The sequence below is a fragment of the Mirounga leonina genome, unplaced genomic scaffold (genome assembly GCF_011800145.1).
Source record: "Mirounga leonina isolate KUSES-001 unplaced genomic scaffold, KU_Mleo_1.0 Mir_129, whole genome shotgun sequence".
Taxonomy (NCBI): domain Eukaryota; kingdom Metazoa; phylum Chordata; class Mammalia; order Carnivora; family Phocidae; genus Mirounga; species Mirounga leonina.
Window position 1 is genome coordinate 12,963,163 of NW_023270323.1, and position 20,284 is coordinate 12,983,446.

A 20,284-nucleotide genomic window follows, 5' to 3' on the forward strand; every position below is an offset into this window, starting at 1 on the left:
GAATATACAACACTGTATAATCTTATTTTCTTAGAAGACAATAGAAGTTTTAGTATTGATACTAAATTTATATTTTGTGAGGAACACATGTATAAACTTCGAGCACAATATTCGTATCAGCAACCTCACAAAGAATAGAGACTTTGCCCTTAAAGTAGCTGAGTATGCTAAATCAGGCCAATCAGATAAGGATTCAGGGAAACATTTCCTGTGAGAATATTTTGGTGAAAGGATATTTTTAATTTAGATCCTTAGTCATAATACCCTAATTTTTTGAGGTTAAGTCGAAATATTTTCAAGGCTAGGCCTTGGGACAAAATAATTGAAAGCACGTAATCAGACTTGAAGAGAAAAAGAAGAGACATAATGGAGTAAATAAAATACAGGCTTCTGAAGAACTAGCGAGGCCCAGGCACAGAGGTGTGCTGGTAAATGTTTAACAACTGGCTCTCCAGGAAAAAACCCAAGAAACCCTGATTCTTAGCATTTGTTGATTTCTTTGGTATAAATACTCTCATCATGGCTGGTTTTCACGCTATTAATGGTTTGACAACTGGCTTTCTACATTTCTGAAAATTTAGCCATTGGTTCCACCACACCACTTAGCCTGGCAACAAGGTAAAAACACTAGACAAGGCAGGGCAGAAATAGTTTACATTTACATTTATAGTGAATATGCAGGGAAAATATTTTATGAAACTTTGAGTTTCGCTTTTTTTATTTTTACTTTTTAAGTTTTTATATAAATTCCAGTTAGTTAACATACAGTATAATATTAGTTTCAGGTGTATGATATAATAATTCAGTCAGGAAGACAAATACCATCTTATTTTGCTCATATGTGGAATTGAGTTTCTCTTTTATTTATTCTTTTAAAATATTTATTCATTTGACAGAGACAGTGAGAGAGGGAACACAAGCAGGGGGAGTGGGAGAGGGAGAAGCAGGCTTCCCGCCAAGCAGGGAGCCTGATGCGGGGCTCAATCCCAGGACCCTGGGATCACGACCCGATCTGAAGGCAGACACCCAACGACTGAGCCACCCAGGGGCCCTTGAGCTTCTCTTTTAAATCAAAGTGTTAATCTTATTTTAAAAAGTATTTTATTCACAGAAGAATAAGATGAATAGTTTCTGTTGATGTTGGAAGAAATTTTTTCTGAGTTTAATATCTCATATTTTCTCTTTAATGAGAAAAATTGCTCAGAACATGTTAAATTACATAATATAATGTGTGTAATTGTTAATAATATTCATTTAATTTGTATTTTTCTTTGATGAATCCTGCCAGGAAATTATTTCCTTAATATTCTGAACATTATTCCTTATTTGGGGTTACGTGGTTGAGTGCATGGTGTGAGTACTGGGGAGGACTTCAATTAAAGAGAACAGGAAACTTAAAGGAAAAGAAAATGTAGTTAAGTATATGTGGTATTTCCCTTATGTGTCAGATGTATCTAGAGATACTAAGAATTCTCTGCCAAGATATTACTCATGAATCATGTTTCTCGTTGCTAGTCTGGTTACACCCATGGTGGAAGATATGCAGAGTAAACATGGGCTTTCTATATGTGTGTTTTTAACTTCTTGGGGACAAAAATACTTGGGATAATTTTGTCCAAATGTTTTAGGGAAGAACAAATAGTACTATCATTGCTAGGAATAGCTAAAAAATAAAATCACAATTACATTCATAAATAAAATTATTTCACAATGACAAAGAGACAGCTTCCATTTAATAGGGAGAGCATTGGACTTGGAATAAATTGTCTTGAATTCAAATTTCAGCTAATTCTACTTATTGGATCTTTTTGGCAAGTTGCTGTTACCTTTCTGAACGTCAGCTTCTTCATCTGTGAAGTAGGCATACCATTCTGTGGTAGGAAATAAATGAATACATTTCATTGTATTTGGCTGTGGATTTCAAGTCTCTATTTCTTAGACAAAAACCAATGCAGAGGCAGGAAACAAGAGTTCCTTAGGGATTAACTCCAGCACTGGCTACTAATTGCTGATGCTGTCCCTTTACTCTTAAAATGATTCAAGGGCAGAATGGCTGGTGTTTTCCACTTGGAAAAACTGATTACAAACCAATGTGTAGAAAAGTTTGCGTGGGAAGAATTAACATGGAGAGAACAAAGCTGCACAAACCTGATTAGTTAAAATAGCCTGTGGAGAGGCCAGTAAATTCCTTTTTCTTTTTTTCTGTTGTTGAAAATCCTTTTTTTAAGATTTTATTAGAGAGAGAGAGTGCAGGGGTTGGAGAGGGAAGGGCAAGGACAGATGGAGAGAAGCAGACTCCCTGCTGAGCGGGGAACCCGAGGTGGTGCCTGATCCCAGGACTGTGAGATCATTACCTGAGCCAGACTCAGACACTTAACCAACTGAGCCACCCAGGCACCCCTCTATTGTTGAAAATCTTTTAAAAATGTACTTATTTTCCCTGACACTTTTCTTCCCCGTAGCCCTGTCACCCTGCCGCTAGATCAGGTTCCCTGCTGTACTTTTCCCTAGTGCTTTGTGCTTCCCTGGCATAACGTTTCACCTGTATGACACCCAGACTAAGCTCCATGAGATCAGATATCATGTCATTCTTAAAAGAGTTGGCATTTCAGAACAAGTGGTAAATGCCACATGTGCTAATGGTTATTGACATTCACCACTGTATCCCAAAGATCTTCCTAGTAAAATGGCTGACATTTTATAATTCACTCTTAATTCAGAATTATTAGAGTGCAGAAGTCATTGTTCTGAACCATAGTTCCTTAAATATATAGCCATAGAAAAAATGGGAGGGAGATTATGACGAAGTTGTAATGATTCCAAAATACTAATAGAAGCTTTTTTTTTTAGTAAAGCCAAATCTAGGTTATTCAACACTACAGAACCATCTTGGTATTACCAATGTGATTTTTTTATTAATGGAGATCATGGGTAGGCTTGTCTGAAGATTAGAAAAAGCTCAGATTTATCATTATAAGCTGCACAATTTGGGGCGCCTCTGTGGCTCAGTTGGTTATCTTGGCTTTGGCTCGGGTCACGATCTCAAGAGTCCTGAGATGGAGCCCTGCGTCAGGCTCCACACACAGTGCGGAGTCTGCTTGTCCCTCTCCCTCTGCTCCTCCCCCTGCTCGCTTGCTCTCTCTCTCTCTCATAAATAAATAAAATCTTTATAAAAAATGCATAATTTAGGGCACCTGGGTGGCTCAGTTGGTTGAGCGACTGCCTTTGGCTCGGGTCATGGTCCCGGAGTCCTGGGATCGAGTCCCACATCGGGCTCCCCCTGCTCTGTGGGGAGCCTGCTTCTCCCTTTCCCTCTGTCTGCCACTCCCTCTACCTGTGCTTTCTTTCTCTGTCAAATAAATAAATAAAATCTTTAAAAAAACCACAAAACTGCATAATTTATTTTGATGTAATAAAGAACCCAGTTTTATTTCCTTTTTTTCTCTCTGATACTGGAAATCTTTCTGGAAGCGTGGCTCTTCTTTCTCTGAGCCAGGTCCTACTTCCTTAAGGTTTATGATAATGCCAGATTATCATCTCTGGCTAAAAGTCATTCCCTCATCCCCAAGAGGATGGAGAAATCTATCCAGACTTTGTGCCATTCTAACAATCACAAATGGTTTTAAGAAAAATGTTTAGCCAAATATTCCTACACATAAAAGTTTTTTTTCTTGTTACTTGCAGAGCAGATAAAGTCCCCTTTAAGGGATTTTTAAAGTGTCAGGGGATTAAAAGGAATAAAAAGGTTAAACTGAGAAATAACTAAGAATTACTTTAGAAAAAAATAGCAACTTGTATGTGATTTAAATGTGGTTCAGTTGAAACTCATTTAAGAAATGAATGGTTTTTATTTAAGTATTTGATTTTAGTTATTGTAGGGTAAATGTATAGTTCTTACATAAACAGCAGTTTGTTGGGTTTTTTTTTTTTTAAAGATTTTATTTATTTATTTGAGAGAGAGAGAATGAGAGACAGAGAGCCCGAGCGGGAAGAGGGTCAGAGGGAGAAGCAGACCCCCTGCCGAGCAGGGAGCCCGATGCGGGACTCGATCCTGGGACTCCAGGATCATGACCTGAGCCGAAGGCAGTCGCTTAACCAACTGAGCCACCCAGGCGCCCGCAGTTTCTTGGTTTTTATTTAACTAAATTCAGAAGTATTACACAAGCAATTCTTTCCTTTAAAGACCTGTAATTTAATAGCGGACAGGCACAATAATTTTGAAGCATTTAGTTGGTATGTGTTCTTGAAAAATATTTGTTTTATGTGCATGTATTTTTAATTTAAAAAAATGGTATTGTAATACATATTTTATCCTATCTTTAGTTCCTTTCACTCATCATTATGTTTTTAAGATGCATCTATCTGAAATGTATACTTTTAAACGAATATATATGATTGTGTATAAACCCTGTTTTACTTACTCCTCTTCTTAGTGATGAACAGTGATGAACCTCTAGCCTCCAGCCCTCTAGTCTCCACAAACAACATAAGTTATTACCCATACAAATTTCTTTGGAATATATACTGAGGAGCAAAATACAAGATTGAGTAATGCAAAACTGCCCTTTAGAGAGGAGAAATAAGATCCAACAGCACAGAAATACAAAGACTTAGAATATAAGGAAAATCATATGCCAACAAATTAGACAAACTAGAAGAAATGGATAAATTCTAGAAACATAAAACCTCTACAGACTGAATCAGAAAGAAATAGGAAATTTGAACAGACCAATTACCAGTAATGAATTTGAATCAGTAATAAAAAAATTCCCAACAAACAATAGACCAAGACCAGGTGGCTGGGGAAATTCTATCAGACATTTAAAAAGAGTTAATACCTAATCTTCTCAAACGATTCCAAAAAATAGAAGAAGAAAAGCTTCCAAATTCATCCTATGGAGGCAGCATGACTCTACAAAAAGAACTACAGGCCAATAATTCTGATGAACATAGATGCAAAAATCCTCAACGAAATTTAGCAAACCAAATCCAGCAATACTTTTGAAAAATCATTCAGCAGGATCAAGTAGAATTTATTCCCAGGATGCAAGGGTGGTTCAGTATTCACCAATCAACCAAGGTGATACATCACATCAATAAGAGAAAGGATAAAAACCATATGACCCTCTCAATAGATGCAGAAAAAGCATTTGACAAAGTACAACATCCATTCATGGTAAAAACCCTCTCAACAAAGTAGATTTCGAGAGAACATACCTCAACATAATGACGGCCATATATGAAAAACCCACAACTACCATAATACTCAATGGTGAAAAAATGAGCACTTATCCTTTAAGGTCAGGAATAAGACAAGGATGTCCACTCTTAACTACTTTTATTCAATATAATACTGGAAGCCCTAACCGCAGCAATCAGACAAGAAAAAGAAATGCATCCAAATTGGTAAGGAAGAAGTATAACTTTCACTTTTTTTCAGATGACATGATACTATATACAGAAAACCCTAAAGACTCCACCAAGAAACTACTAGAACTGATAAAATGAATTAGTAAGGTCACTGGATGCAAAATTCATATACAGAAATCTGTTACATTTCTGTACACTAAATGAAGTAGCAGAAAGAGAAATTAAGACAACCATCTCACTTAGAGTTGCAACAAAAATAATTAAATACTTAGGAATAAACTCAACCAAAGAGGTGAAAGACCCATACTCTGAAAACTATAGAATGATGAAAGAAATTGAAGCAGACACAAACAAGTGGAAAGATACTCCATGCTCATGGAATAGGAGAATCAATATTGTTAAAATATCCATACTACCCAAAGCAATATATAGATTTAATATAATTTCTATCAAAATATCAACAGCAGTTTTCAGAGAACTAGAACAAATAATCCTTGTGTGGAACCACAAAAGACCCTAAGTAGCCAAAACAATGTTGAAAAAGAACAAATTTAGAGGTATCACAATATCACAATCCCAAATTTTAAGATATACTACAAAACTGTAGTATAGCAAAACAGTTTAGTACCGGTACAAAAATAGACACACAGATTAATAGAAAAGAATAGAGAATCCAGATGAAGCCCCGATTCTATGACAGAGGAGGCAAGAATATACCATGGGGAAAAAACAGTCTTTTCAACAAATGGTATTGGGAAAACTGGACAGTTACATGCAAAAGACTGAATCTGGACCAGTTTCTAACACCATACACAAAAATAAACTCAAAATGGATTAAGGAGATAAATGTAAGACCTGAAAACATAAAACTCCTAGAAGGAAACAGACAATAATTTCTTTGACATTGGCTATAGAAGCATTTTTTTGGATAAGTCTCTTCTGGCAAGGGAAACAAAAGTAGAATTAAACTCCTGGGACTGCACCAAAATGAAAATCTTCTGCACAGCAAAGGAAACCATGAACAAAACAAAAAGACAGCCTATTGAATGGGAGAAGATATTTACAAATGATATATCCAATAAGGGATTAATATCCAAAATATATAAAGAACTTACATAACACCAAAAAACCAAATATGATTAAAAATGGGCAGAGGACATGAGTAGGTGTTTTTCCAAAGAAGACATACAGATGGACAACAGACACATGAAAACATGCTCAACATCACTAATCACCAGAGAAATGCAAATCAAAACCACAATGAGATACCATCTCACACCTGTCAGAATGGCTAAAATTAGCAACACAGGAAATAACAGATGTTGGCAAAGATGTGGAGAAAAGGGAATCCTCATACACTGTTGGTGGGAATGCAAGCTGGTGCAGTCACTGTGGAAAACAGTATGGAGAGTCTTCAAGAAACTTAAAAATTGAAATATCAGATGATCCAGTAATTTCACTGTTGGGTATTTACCCAAGGAAAACAAAAATACTGATTTGAAAATATATGCAGCCCCATGTTTCCTGCAGCATTATTTATAATAGTCCAAGATATGGAAGCACTGCAAGTGTCCATTGTTAGACAAATGGATAAGGGAGCTGTGGTGTGTGTGTGTGTGTGTGTATATATATAGACATAGAATATGACTCAACCATATGAAATCTTGCCATTTGCAGCAACATGGATGGACTTAGAGGGTATTATGCTAAGTGAAATAAATCAGAGAAAGACAAATACCATATGATTTTAGTCATATGTGGAATTTAAGAAACAAAACAAATGAACAAATTAAAAAGACAAAAAAGCGGACTCTTAAATGTAGAGAACAGTTTACCAGAGGAGAGTTGAGGGGAGAGATGGGTGAAATAGTTTAAGGGGATCAAGAATACGCTTCTTGTGATGGTCACTGAGTAATATATGTAATTGTTGAATCATTATATTGTGCACCTGAAACTAATGTAACACAGTATGTCAATTACACCTGAATTTTAAGAAAATGAAAAAACACGCCACACACTGTCCTCTATTTAGATCCTCTACCATACAGTTTTCCCTGTATGTGGGTCTTGTCTGCATGTCCAAGAGGCATTTCTTAACTTGCTGCTTGTTGCTAATATAAGAGGTATAAAGTGGCATTTCCTTATTTTAGTCTGCATTTCTTTGATTACTGAGGAAATAAAAACATCTTTTCATGTGTTTGGCCTTCCAGGGTGCTTGTTCATGTTTTTTTGTTTTTGTTTTTTGTTTGTTTTTTAATTGGGATTGCTGTATTTTTTCTTGGTGATTTGAATGTGTGATTTGTGATTTTTCTTTTTCTTGTTGTTGTAAATTCTAAATTACAATCCCTGTGGTTTTAGACATTTCAAATATCTTTTCCCATTGTGTTATTTCACTTTTTGCTTGGTTCACCATGTGATTTGCTGAGCCAAAATATAAAAAAAAAATTTTTTTTAGAGAGGGAGTGGTGGGTAGAGGGGTAGAAGGAGAGGGAGAGAGAGAAACTTAAGCATGCTCCATGTGTAGCATGGAGCCCAGTGCAGAGCTCCATCTCCCAACCCTGAGATCATGACCTGAGCCGAAATCAAGAGTTGGACGCTTAATCAACTGAGCCACCCAGGGGTCCCAAAATGTTTAGTCTTTGATATGATCAGATTCATTTTATCTTTGCATATATTTTATGTAGTTTTGATTATATGCTTAAGAAATTCTTACCTGATTCATAAAGATATCCTCATTTTCTTCTCTTTATAGTTTTACCTCTCGTTGGGTCTTACTTGATCCATCTTGAGGCCACCTTTGTATTTGGCTTTAGGTAGAAGTCAATTGTCTATATGACTTACATAGGAATCCCATCCTTTCCTGTGTTCTTTATCATGTGTTAGGTTTCTAATACATGCATGGATCTGTTTCTGACCTCTCTCATTTGCATTTTGGTTTGTTTATTCTTATGTCAGTCAGTCACTGGTTTTATTACTGTGATTTGGCAGAGGATTATTTTCACAATTTAATATTACATAATTTAATGTTCAAGTTTCACTAAATTTTAACCGTTTCATTGTTACCTCTTTCTTAAAGACATTTATATTATGTTTAACATATTAACTAGTAACCATGATCCATGAAACATTTCTATTGGAAATTCTGGATCAGTTTCTTTAAACATAATTGTATTAGAATTCCAAATCCATTTCTTTAAATATACATATTAATTTTAATTGTTTCATGGGTCTCCTCCCCATTTATTTGAAGTGCTAAATTTTGCTTTTTAGCAAAATCAACTAAAATGTCTTGGAATGACAATAGAATAACTTTCTTTTATATAATTTCAGAAAGAAAAATAAAGCTGAAAAGTAATCCATATTTTCTTGAATCCTAAGTCTTTGCATGCAGCACTTCTCTACCTAGAACATCTTGCTCAATCCAAATTGCGATTTTTAGAATCTTACATGTACTTTGTAGGAGGAAGTTAAGTAACAAAATGAAACTTTATACCCTTCATTCATTTATAGAAAATTTTAATTCTTATAGGTTCTATTTTCTTTTTAAGGAAAAAGCCTAGATATTTGAAATAAAATACTTTATACATTTAATTTTAACCTCCAAATGCCAAGCCTACTAGTAAATATCTGCGCTAGGAGATTTCCATTGTACAGCCTATACTTTTGTTCCCCAGCTCCAGTTGAGAGGTTAACTGTAAAATGGATAAGGAGATGAGCAGAATGAGAATAACGCTGGGTATGCTTGATCCTCTGGTCCTGAAAGAATAGTCAGTGCTTTTTTAAGATTGTTTCTCCAAAACGATGCGAGTTAGGCTTTACTATGGTATGTTTAAAAAAAAAATCCGCAAACCTAAGAACAGTGATCTCGCCACAGTCCATCGTCGGGGTCAGTGCCAATTTGTTTAAGGTAGTATTTTATATGTTTTATTACATGGCATTCCTTCTGAGAGGAGGATGAGATTATTATAAGAAAAATATGGTAAACTGAGTTGCACTCTGCAAAATTATTCACCTAGAATAAAGGGCAATGTATTTAAAACATTGTCAATATTTTGGATGGATTTATAAAATGTATTAAATAGCTAACTTAAGAATAGCATTTCTCTTACTCTTCCCCAAAAACATTTTTTTTTTAAATAGGCTACATGTGATCAACAGTGAAATGATGTAATTAGGACATGACTATTTGTGGCACTCATTCTTATGTGTTGGTATTAGAAGGATAGAGAAATATAGTTTTTTTATTCTTTTCTTCTCTCCTTCTATCCCTTCACGCCTCAACTCCTTTCTCTTGACCCCTTCAGTGAGAATGTACCCCCTCAGTCATTGAGAATGTAAGTACATTTTTATATTTCATTTATAGAATATCTAATACAAAAAAATTAGAAGGGAAACAATAATATTCTGATTAGCAAAAGGTTATATCCAATAATAAGTAATTTTTTTGTCCAAAAGATTCATATCAGTACCACCCTTTATATTTTATTTTATTTTATTATCTTAAAGATTTTATTTATTTATTTGACAGAGAGATAGCGAGAGCAGGAACACAAGCAGAGGGAGCGCGGGAGAGGGAGAAGCAGGCTCCCCACTGAGCAGGGAGCCCAATGTGGGGCTCGATCCCAGGACTGGACTCTGGGATCATGACCTGAGCATGGCAGACGCTTAACAACTGAGCCACCCAAGCGCCCCCACCCTTTATATTTTAAAGTATGTTTCTTTACAGATTTTATAAATTTCATAAGTGTTTTCATTCATATTACCTCTGTTAAATGAATAAAGAGTATTTAAAATAATTTGGATAGAGGAATTTATGGGAAAGTTAATAAGTGTCAGCAGGACGATTTCTTGCCTCTGTCCACCTAACTGTGTACCCATCCATAATACATTTATTATTCATGTTTGGTATGTCGGGTATGTGACAAACACTAAAAAGTTGAATGTAAAAAATATATCTATTTTTAAAAATCTATATGATAGTTTTATTTTTAAAATCTATAAGATCATTCTATTTTTTAAAAAAATACGTATGTCACTGACCTCAAGCTAGGTTCGATGTATAGAAATGGTGGAGCTGCCTGTTCCCTAGAGATACCCTCCCTGAATCCTAAGATGTTTTTACTATACCTGTGGTAGGTCGAGAAGTAGCCTCAGATGGGATCATGGTTATTGGCTGTTGACTGCAGGCTCACTCCTGGTGGAGAAGCTTCATGTGGATCCCTAGTGCATGTTTCTCTAGGTGATGAGAATGTGGATTTGGGGTGGGTGGATGATAGTGAATGGCCAAAACACAGACATTGGGTAAATGAACATACATTTTTACACAGAGTGCAAAAAGCTGTCAGAACATTATAAATTTTTATTTCCTTTATTACTGATGAGGTTGTGCAGCCTTTCCTATATTTGTGGTCATTCATTTGCCTTGTTCTGTGAAATGCCTATTTGTCTTTTGTCCTTTTTTTTTTTTATTGGGTGGTTTACTTTTCTCAGTGATTTGTAGCCATTCTTTATATATTTTAGATCAAATGCTTTTTTGTTCATTATAGTTATTGCAGAAATTTCATTCCCAATTTGTGCTTGTGTTTACTTTCTGTAAAAAAGAAAAGAAAGAGGGGTTCAGAAAGGTGTTAGGGAGATGTCAACAGTGGCTACTTGTACTTGGAAATCATATGTAAGTGAAATGTTCTTAAATGGAAGCGAGTTGCTTTTGACTTTGGAATATGCTTTTGTCTCTGAAGAGAGAAAATTAAGCACACCAAAAAGATGCTTTGAGAAGTTGTCTAGTTCAGTGTATGTGTGGATGATGAGTGTACAGATGGGCTGGGAAGGGTGAGGGGATATTGGGAATAGGTCTTAAGTAATTGTATTTTGCCATATAAATGAGGTGGCTGATCTTGTAATGTAGATGAAGCTAAAATCTGATATTGACTGTTCTGGTAAGACAAAAAACTTAATGCTTTAGTGGGCGGATCTATAGGTCTTCTGCCTTTTTTTTTTTTTTTTTTAAGATTTTATTTACTTGAGAGAGCGGGAAAGAGCTCACAAGCAGGGGGGAGGGGTGGAGGGAGAGGCAGACTCCCCGCTGAGCAGGGAGCCCGATGTGGGACAGGATCCCAAGACCCTGAGATCATGACCTGAGCAGAAGACAGACGCTTAACCGACTGAGCCACCCAGGCGCCCTAGGTCTTTTTCAAAGTATATATATGTTAGATTGTTGGGTGATAAACCCAGTGTGTTGGGAGCCTCTCCAAGATTTGCCCTTCACTCTTCAAAAGTGTAAGAAGTTCTGCTTTTGCTCTTCACAATGAAGAAGGTTTAAGAACAAAATAAAAACCTGAGAAATTACTTGTAGTTCTTTGAAGAAATTATAAGATTTCCCTTAGCCATGTGAGCTATTTATTTTTTCTCTTGTGGAATTAAGGGATTTTTTTTTTTTTTTTTTAGGAAAGCTATTTTAAGCTTTTGGCTGAGCTACTCAAAGGCAGCTAGTTACTTGACAAATATATTTTTAAAACTTAGGCTATTTACTTGTTTTATACCCTTCTGTAATTTAAATAATGGCAGACTCTCTAAAGAATTTTGGGTGGAGAAGGTTAAAGTATCTGGGATTTTCAAGCATTAGCACAAGAGATTAGAATAAGAAATACTGTCTTGGGCTCATTGCAGTAATTATCTCATTCCTATTTAAATAACCCCCTGTTGGCACTGTGGCAGTACAAATACTTTTCTCTTGTGAAACAAAGTAGGGTTTGTATTAGAAAACTAGTTCTTATAGAGAATAATCTTTATAAATATTTTGCAAACCTCTAATAACACTATACCCCAAATAATCATTCTGTGGTTTGTTATTATTATTATATTTTGCATATCTCTTTTATATTGCTTTATAAGTCTCATATTGAGCATCTAACAAAGAAATATTTTGCTTATCTTTTATCATCGGGTGAGCCTCTAAAACGTAGTACTGTAAAGTTTTAAACTGTTTCTTTACTTGCTTAAATAACTAAAAATGTAAATGAAAAGGATTAAATGTTTCATGGTTAGGCTCAAAAGAAGAAAAAAGAATTATTGAATGTAACTAATGTGCTCGGCACTTAATAGAAATGAAGTTCTTTTATGTATGCATTACAGAAAGGCTGTGAGGAAAGATTTTACAGCTGAGAGAAACCCAAGATTCAAGGGGGTTCACCTGAAGTTACCTGTCTCATGTGGATATGTTTGTACAGGTTTGCCTGAAAAGTGCTTATTCTTTTTAGTCTCTCACTGCTAAAGAGTATTTTAAACATGATAGTTCTTGGTCTGAACACTACTTTAAATATAAATATTGGAGTGGAGACAAAGTAATCATCCAGCAATCTGATATGTTTAAGTGTTTCTTGCTAAGTAAGGAGAAAAGGAGGAATCTGAATTTTTTCCATCACTGAGATTATCTGGGTAAGTGAGAAGTACTGGTAAACCCACTTAGCTGATTGATATATATCCTTTTGTATCAGATAAATATTAAATAACGATGGTACCATAGTTTTCATTAGTTTCAATATAGTTCATGTTTGTCGTTATGTGATCATGTGTTTTTTTTTTTTTAAATGACAGTTGAAAAGTTTAGAATCTTAAAAATCAAAAAGGTTTATTTCCCATTCTACCTGCTATTTGGTGCTAAATAAATATGCTAGAGTTACAGTTTCCAAGAATTCTGTAATTTAAAACAGGCACGTGAGGGCTGCCTGGCTGGCTTAGTCAGTAGAGCAGGCAACTCTTGATTTCAGGGTTGTGAGTTCGAGCCCCACGTTGGTGTAAAGATGACTTAAAAATAAAATCTTAAAGGGGCACCTGGGTGGTTCAGATGGTTAAGCGTCTGCCTTTGGCTCAGGTCATGATCCCAGGGTCCTGGGATGAGTCCTGACACCGGCTCCCTGCTCCGCAGGGAGGATCCTGCTTCTCCCTCTGCCTGCCGCTCCCCCTGCTTGTGCTCTCTCTGTCAAATAAATAAATAAAATCTTTATTTATTTATTTATTTGACAGAGAACAGCAGAGGCAGAGGGAGAAACAGGTTCCCCACAGAGCAGGGAGCCCAATGTGGGGCTGGATCCCAGGACCCTGGGCTCATGACCTGAGCCGGAGGCAGATGCTTAACCAACTGAGCCACCCAGATGTCCCTAAATAAAATCTTAAAAAAATCTTAAAAAAAAAATGGCACATGAATATGAGTAAGTGGGAGGGACACTTGACCAGGAGGTAGGGGGTCTGGATTTTCATCTAGTTCTTTATCACTGTGAGATTTTGAGCAAGTTGCTCTTGTCTCGAGGCCTTATATAAAGGTAGTTAATCTTCTCTTCCACCCACTTGCTTAAGGTAGAATGAAGAGTGAAGGAGGAGTCTGAAAGGGCTTTGAAACTCTAATATGGAGCAATAGTTGACTTTTTAAAAAAATGACATAGACCTCTGGAAAGCTGGGATCTCTTATAAATTTTTTTGAGGTGTTAGAGGAACGGGAATCTCCTGAATCCTCTCCAGGACTGTCTAGATTATGAACTCTAGTTATGGGCTAAGGGAAAAGAGCAGAGATAAGCATAATCTAAAATGTTAGCTAATTATCAAAAGTTTTATAATTTACTTCAAATTTTATTTTTGTTCTGGGGCTCTCCGGGACTATAAATAGTATATAGGTGATTTGAATATACTTGTTGAAATCCTTATAGTTGGAAGACTTACGTGTTTTCTGAGGATGAAATATGTTGTCATTTTGTGGTTTAGAGGCTCTTTTTGGCCTTTGCCTGTGTGTCTAAGTACTCTTCCCTGGGATTGGGCCCCTTAGATACTGGTCACTCGGCCCAGAAGGAACCACTGGCAGGGCTCTAGGCCATGTCTTTCTACTCCTCACCTGAGGTGAGTCATCTCATGGCCTCCTGTGGCATTCGGCTGGAGCGCATAAGCATGTACCAGTGGCCAAATACACAATTCACTCAAAATTCTCAATGGCAAGCATATTTAAGTTACCAGTTCTTCTTAGAGTTTTAAAAATCAGGAGACAGCTGTTTAGTAAGTAAAGCTTTAGCCTTGCAGTAATCTTTTCATTTCTTAAGAAATGACATTACTGGCTTATGTGGTTATGTGGCAAAATTAAAAAGTAATCTTCAGGTTATTCCTGCTTTTCTACAGATTAAAAAGCAAATTGCCTTTTATCCAAATTCTGTATATTCATAATCTCCTCCCAGCTTTCCTGGTTCCTTTAGTAAAATGTCCTCTTTTTGTGTCTGAAATTAGCTAATTGCTGGCACAGTGAGTGGTGGTTGAAAAGGGCTGATGATGCTTTCTGAATGCTTAGTGTTATTGATTCTGGTACATTGTCTAACCCAGTGTTTGGTTGATTTCTTAACTGCAGTTCTAGCCAGGGATACATTTTACATTGTGATTGAGTATGCATGAATTACCTAAAATAAGTTTCATGAAATAATAATCACCCTTACTATATGTATTCCAATATCTTCTATTTCACTTTTTTTTTTTTTAATGCTCATCATGATCCACTAAATGAATTAACATGACCTGCCAAAGGGTTTCAGACTATAGTTTGAAAAAGTAGTCTTCAGGTATATGAAAATTTTTACTGTCTTAATGATTTGTAAAATACATTGGGATGTATTTGTTTTAATTTGCATGTTTTCAAACTATAACAAAGTAGGCTCTTCGAACAGGTACCTGAACTGTAATCCTTCATCTAGAAAAAAAATTAAATAATTAAAAATAGAAAACTTCATGTTTGGGGGGTAGGGTTTTTTGTTTCTTTGTTTTGTTTTGTTTTGGTTGTTTGGAGATGAGGGTGAACTTTCTATTCTTCATTCTTTTTACATATGCTCCCCTATTAAGCAACATATTAATAGTGAGATCTTTGGTCCATTTATTTGTTGAATTTCATATGACTAAATTGGAAACATTTGATGCTTGTCCAATGTTTTACATTTAATGTTTTACATTTTATACAAATGGTGCCAAATCTAGTAGCACTATAGGGTGCCATGATTACTGATCTGTCACTTAGGGAGATTTATCACAATTAGCTTTGCCTCTCTACCTTTTCAATTTAAAGAAGTAGAAAAAGAAATGTTTTTTGACTTTTTATAAGCTCTTGACCTGGTCAGGATGATGACATTTTGACTGTGTGCGTATGAACATCTTCCCACAGAATTAGAAGTGTTTATCACCAACCAGCCAAGATGAACATGGTGAAGAGGATCATGGGGCGACCGAGGCAGGAGGAGTGCAGCCCCCAAGACAACGCCTTAGGACTGATGCACCTCCGCCGTCTCTTCACTGAGTTGTGCCATCCTCCCCGGCACATGACTCAGAAGGAACAAGAGGAGAAGCTGTACATGATGCTGCCAGTGTTTAACAGGGTAAGGCCACGTTGCCAAGGCCATGCCTCCTTCCAGGACTGGGTAGCACTGCAGGAATTTTAAGGTTATAGTAAATCACAGATAGGAAAAAATGATAGAATGAGTTTTTAAGAAGCTCGATGTTTTCATTCCTTCCTTTCAATTTGCTGTAAAGCCATGTGACTTTACCTGAGACTTGGTCAGAGTGAATTCCAGGTAGTTCTAACAGATAAAAGGAAGACTGAGCATTCTGTAAAATGTTCCTATAATGGTTGAGTTTTGGAAGAGGGATAGGTTATCAATTACCATTTGTTATTTCCATTATTTTTTTGAAATGATAGTTTATTGCACCATAGAATGTAATTGCCCAAGTATTTTGTACACGTTACAGAACCATCTCAGTTTGCTTTGTTGTTTGGCAGGTTTTCTGTAAGAGATTTTGAAAGAGGATAGTTATAGGCCCAAGAGAGTCTAAATAGAGTTAAAACCAATTTTGTCAAGTTGGTTACATGGGTAGCAGTCTTGGTGGGGATATTTAAAATAATTTTTATATTTTTATCAAAGGTGTACAAATACATAGTTTAAAAAGTCAGGTAGTTCCATAGAGCTTTTAGATGCCCCACTACTCTTCACTGCCAATTACTGCTCCTACTTTTAGCTTTTTCAGTACTGAAGGGCACCCCTTAAAAGAAAGTTGTCTAAAAGTCTGTGGGGATTGGGGAAGGGAAGTTTTCTTCAAGAATGTGATGTGGGGGTGCCTAGGTGGCTCAGTCAGTTGAACGTCCGACTCTTGATTTTTGGCTCAGGTCGTGATCTGGGGGTGGTGGGATCAAGCCCTGCATTGGGCTCCATGCGCAGCGAGGAGTCCACTTGAGATTCTCTCTCCCTCTGTCCTTCCCTGAACTCACATGCGCATGCACTTTCTCTGTGTAAATAGATAAATCTTAAAAAAAAAAAAAAGAATATGATGTGATTCTTGAGGCCTTAAAAGATAAGCATTAGCCCAATTGGAATTAACTGGACCAAATTAACCAAGAAGGTAATTAGAGTAAGAGGTTAAAGCATGAGTCAAGATAAAAGGCAACAGATATTTTAATATGTGCCAAAATCTGTAAGGAGTCCAAGAAGTTGATTTTATATTGAGGAGGAACAAAAAATAAGACTGTCAAGATTGATAGGAGGTACATCATGATGTGTTTGTATATTGTATTAGGAGTCAATACTTTTTTCTGGAGGCATGCAGAGCCAATGAAGTATTTTAAGCAGTAGAATAAGAGAGTAGAAGGGACCAAGGTAAACTGTCTACTAGGTTTCTAATTTGGGAAACTAATTGGGAATGTTTTTCCCAATTGCTGAGAAAGTTTAGATTCAGTTTGGATCATTCAGATTTGGATCATTGGATCAGTTTGGTCATTCCCAAGTGATTGGGAAGCTTGCAGATAGTTCAGACTCAATGATCCAAACTGAATAAACTTAGAAGCTCAGGTAGAAGATTTGGCTGGATATGTGCTTTGGGGACTCTGGCACAGATGGGGTAGTTGAAATCCTGGAAGGAGATGAGAGATTACTCAGGGCTTATACTGCCAGAAGAGCACTAGGCTAAGGATCAACCATGGAGAATATGAATGTCTAATGAAAGGAGGGGAACCCATGAAGGATACAGAATAGGAGCTGGTCCGTAGCAGTACAAAAAGAATCAGGAGAGGGGTGATTATAGAGCTCAAAAGATAAATTTAAGAAGAGAGCGAGTACTACATTGTCAACACTACCATGTACCATAGAGAGACCCAGTAAGATGAGGACTGAAAAATGTTCATGAAATTTGCAAGTTTGTAGGTTACTAGAATGACAGAGCCAGAAAACAGTGAGTTGAGGAGTGAATGGGAGATGAAAAGAGACAGTAGGTATATACTGGGCTTGTAGAAATTTGAAAGAAAAGAGAACAAAAGAGATTGATGGACATGAACTTGGTGATGAGAGGGGTTTTTTTGTGTGTGTGTGTTTCTAGTGTTTTTGCTTTGATTGTAAAGATGGAGATGCTGGCTAATAAAGAGAAGGGAAAAAACCAGCAGAAGAGGAAGTTTGGAAGTTTTTAAGAGTGAAAATGATTGAGGGAGGAGAGCATGGAGTCAAATTATAGGAGTTGGGGGCAGGTGAGCCTTGAGCAGGAGAAAGATACTCCATCCTGGAGAAGAGCACATTTTGTTGGGTGTGAATATGATGTGTAGTTAGGTGGGAAGTTGAATAAAATCTTGCTTGATATCCTCAATTTCTTGTAGTCATCAACAGAAAATGTGGTCTGTTAAGAGCCTTGGAGTAAGCTAGGGGGCTTAAGGAAATTGTGATGATTTGGAATATTATGAAAGGGAATGAAAGAGAGAGTTGAAAGGGATGGTAAAAGAATTAAAGGGTATCGAGGGTCCAGTGAAAGTTGGAGATGATAAATTTGTGCTGGATCTTCTCCATGTGGGTGTGTGATTTTCCTCTTGCAGGCACTCAGCAGCATGTGTGTGGAAGTAGAGGAGGCAGATAGATACATTATTTATTGGGATTGAGGTTTTGCTGGGCTGGTAAGGCAGAGGGGCAGGAGTGGAAGGAGAACAGTAAGAGAGATCAGTTCACATATCACCCATCAGGTAGAAGAGAAGAGCAGGTGCAAACATTAGTACATTTAGAGGATGTTCATTTTTTTAATCTATGATATAAGAGGCTGAGAATGGTGGAGGGAGGAGATGGTAGAGTACGAACATGCGGAGAGGTGGGGAAAGGTTTAAAATAGCTGTTTTGAAAGTGAGAGAACTGATTTACGGACAAGCCATTTTTTCCCAAGCCCTGGTGAGGTAACAGTCATTAATTTTTATTGGAATCAGTTCTGGGAAGTTGTTTCTTTTTTTAATCTTTTTATTTTTGTTTTACCTCAGTGTCACGATGTACTATTGCCTCCTGAATAGTTTGAGGTAATTTCCTTCTCTCAGACTTATGCACATTTACAAAGTGATGATAAAGTTCAGAATAGTTAGGGCAGTTGTTCTCAGCTATTAACATAAATTAATAAGTAATATCCTACATATATGTCCCATGTATTTCATCAGTTAGGCTTCTACAGCCAATGCAAGTTAGGCTTAGACTGGAAGAATCATCTAAATATTTGTTGGTTTTTTTTGTAAAGTAGATTTGAGATGCTTTAGTGATTCTCTGTTGCTTAGACTGTGATTTAGTTCTCTTTTGTCATAAGTTGCATTATTCTTTCAAGTCAAAAGTTTTTAATTGCCTGAGTAAAAGCACATATATATATATGCATTGCCTTATACCTCTAATACAGTGAGTGATTTAAATATCATAAAGGTCAGTAAGCTCTTAACTAATGAAAAGATAGGAACTTACTTCTGTACCACTGTGACCAATTTAAAAAATACATAGTATTCACTGGATTGTCATTAACAAACTAAAATTATCCTTAGATAAGATATCCCATCCATTAAGTTTGAAATATATAGCTGTATTTATTCAGTGTTCAGCCATTTATACGTGAACATTCTCCACTGCTAAGAAAGAGCTTTGATGAGGGGCATCTGGATGGCTCAGTCGGTTAAGTGTCTGACTCTTGATTTTGACTGAGGTCATGATCTCAGGGTTGGGAGATCGAGTCCTGTGTCAGGCTCTGCGCTGGGGCGTGGAGCCTCCTTTTTTTTTTTTTTTTTTTTTTTTAAGATTTTATTATTTGACAGAGAGAGACACAGCGAGAGAGGGAACACAAGCAGGGGGAGTGGGAGAGGGCGAAGCAGGCTCCCTGCGGAGCAGGGAACCCGAGGTGGGGCTCCATCCCAGGGCCCTGGGACCATGACCCAAGCCGAAGGCAGATGCTTAGACGCTTAATGACTGAGCCACCCAGGCGCCCCAGCGTGGAGCCTCCTAAAGGTTTTCTCTCTCTCTGTCTCTTCCCCCCTTCCTCCCTCACTAAAAAGAAAAAGAAAGAGAAAGAGCTTTGATGAAAGAATAGCTCAGTATGGTTCTAGAGTTCCTACCATGATTGCTAAAAGTGAATCATACTATCAATTTTTGAGACTTTGTTCGATTTGTGCTAAATGGCAAATAAACCATATTGCTGTTAGACATGAGCATCTCTCTGCAGAATCGTTTTTAAAGAGTGCTCAGTAGTGTTATTTCAGTTTGTGATTTTTGCCTTTAAGAGACCCAGGTTGAGAAATGACATGTGTCGAGTCCTTTTTCTGGGCCACGGCTCACGCTGAGGTCCTCAGTGGCCTCCCGTGGTCTTTGTCACAGTCCTGCAAGGAGACTGCTGCTGTCATCTGAGAGATGATGGTGGAGTCTGAGAATAATATTTCTCCAGCATTCTTAAAAATGATTAACCATTTTAGTCTTAAGAACAAAAGCTTATTGACAAAATACTTGGCTTAAACTATTAAAAATGAATAACATTTTACATTAAAAACTAACTGCCATTGTTAATTACCGTGGTATGTGTGTGTTTTAAAATATAATTTTACTAACTAGATCTTTTTTTAGAAACTCCCCTTGTT

The 20,284-nt window shown here is 36.7% G+C and overlaps 1 protein-coding gene across 6 annotated transcripts in view; it reads left to right on the forward strand.

Annotated features, from left to right (window-relative positions):
- WDFY3 (WD repeat and FYVE domain containing 3) overlaps window positions 1-20,284 on the forward strand; it is a 262,976-nt gene that overhangs the window by 76,691 nt on the left and 166,001 nt on the right. For all 6 annotated transcript variants that reach the window (XM_035004604.1, XM_035004607.1, XM_035004606.1 and 3 more), the window contains one exon: window positions 15,554-15,764. In XM_035004604.1, the coding sequence (XP_034860495.1) occupies window positions 15,585-15,764 (180 nt within the window). In that variant the 5' untranslated portion in view covers window positions 15,554-15,584. The remainder of the gene's footprint in view (window positions 1-15,553; window positions 15,765-20,284) is intronic.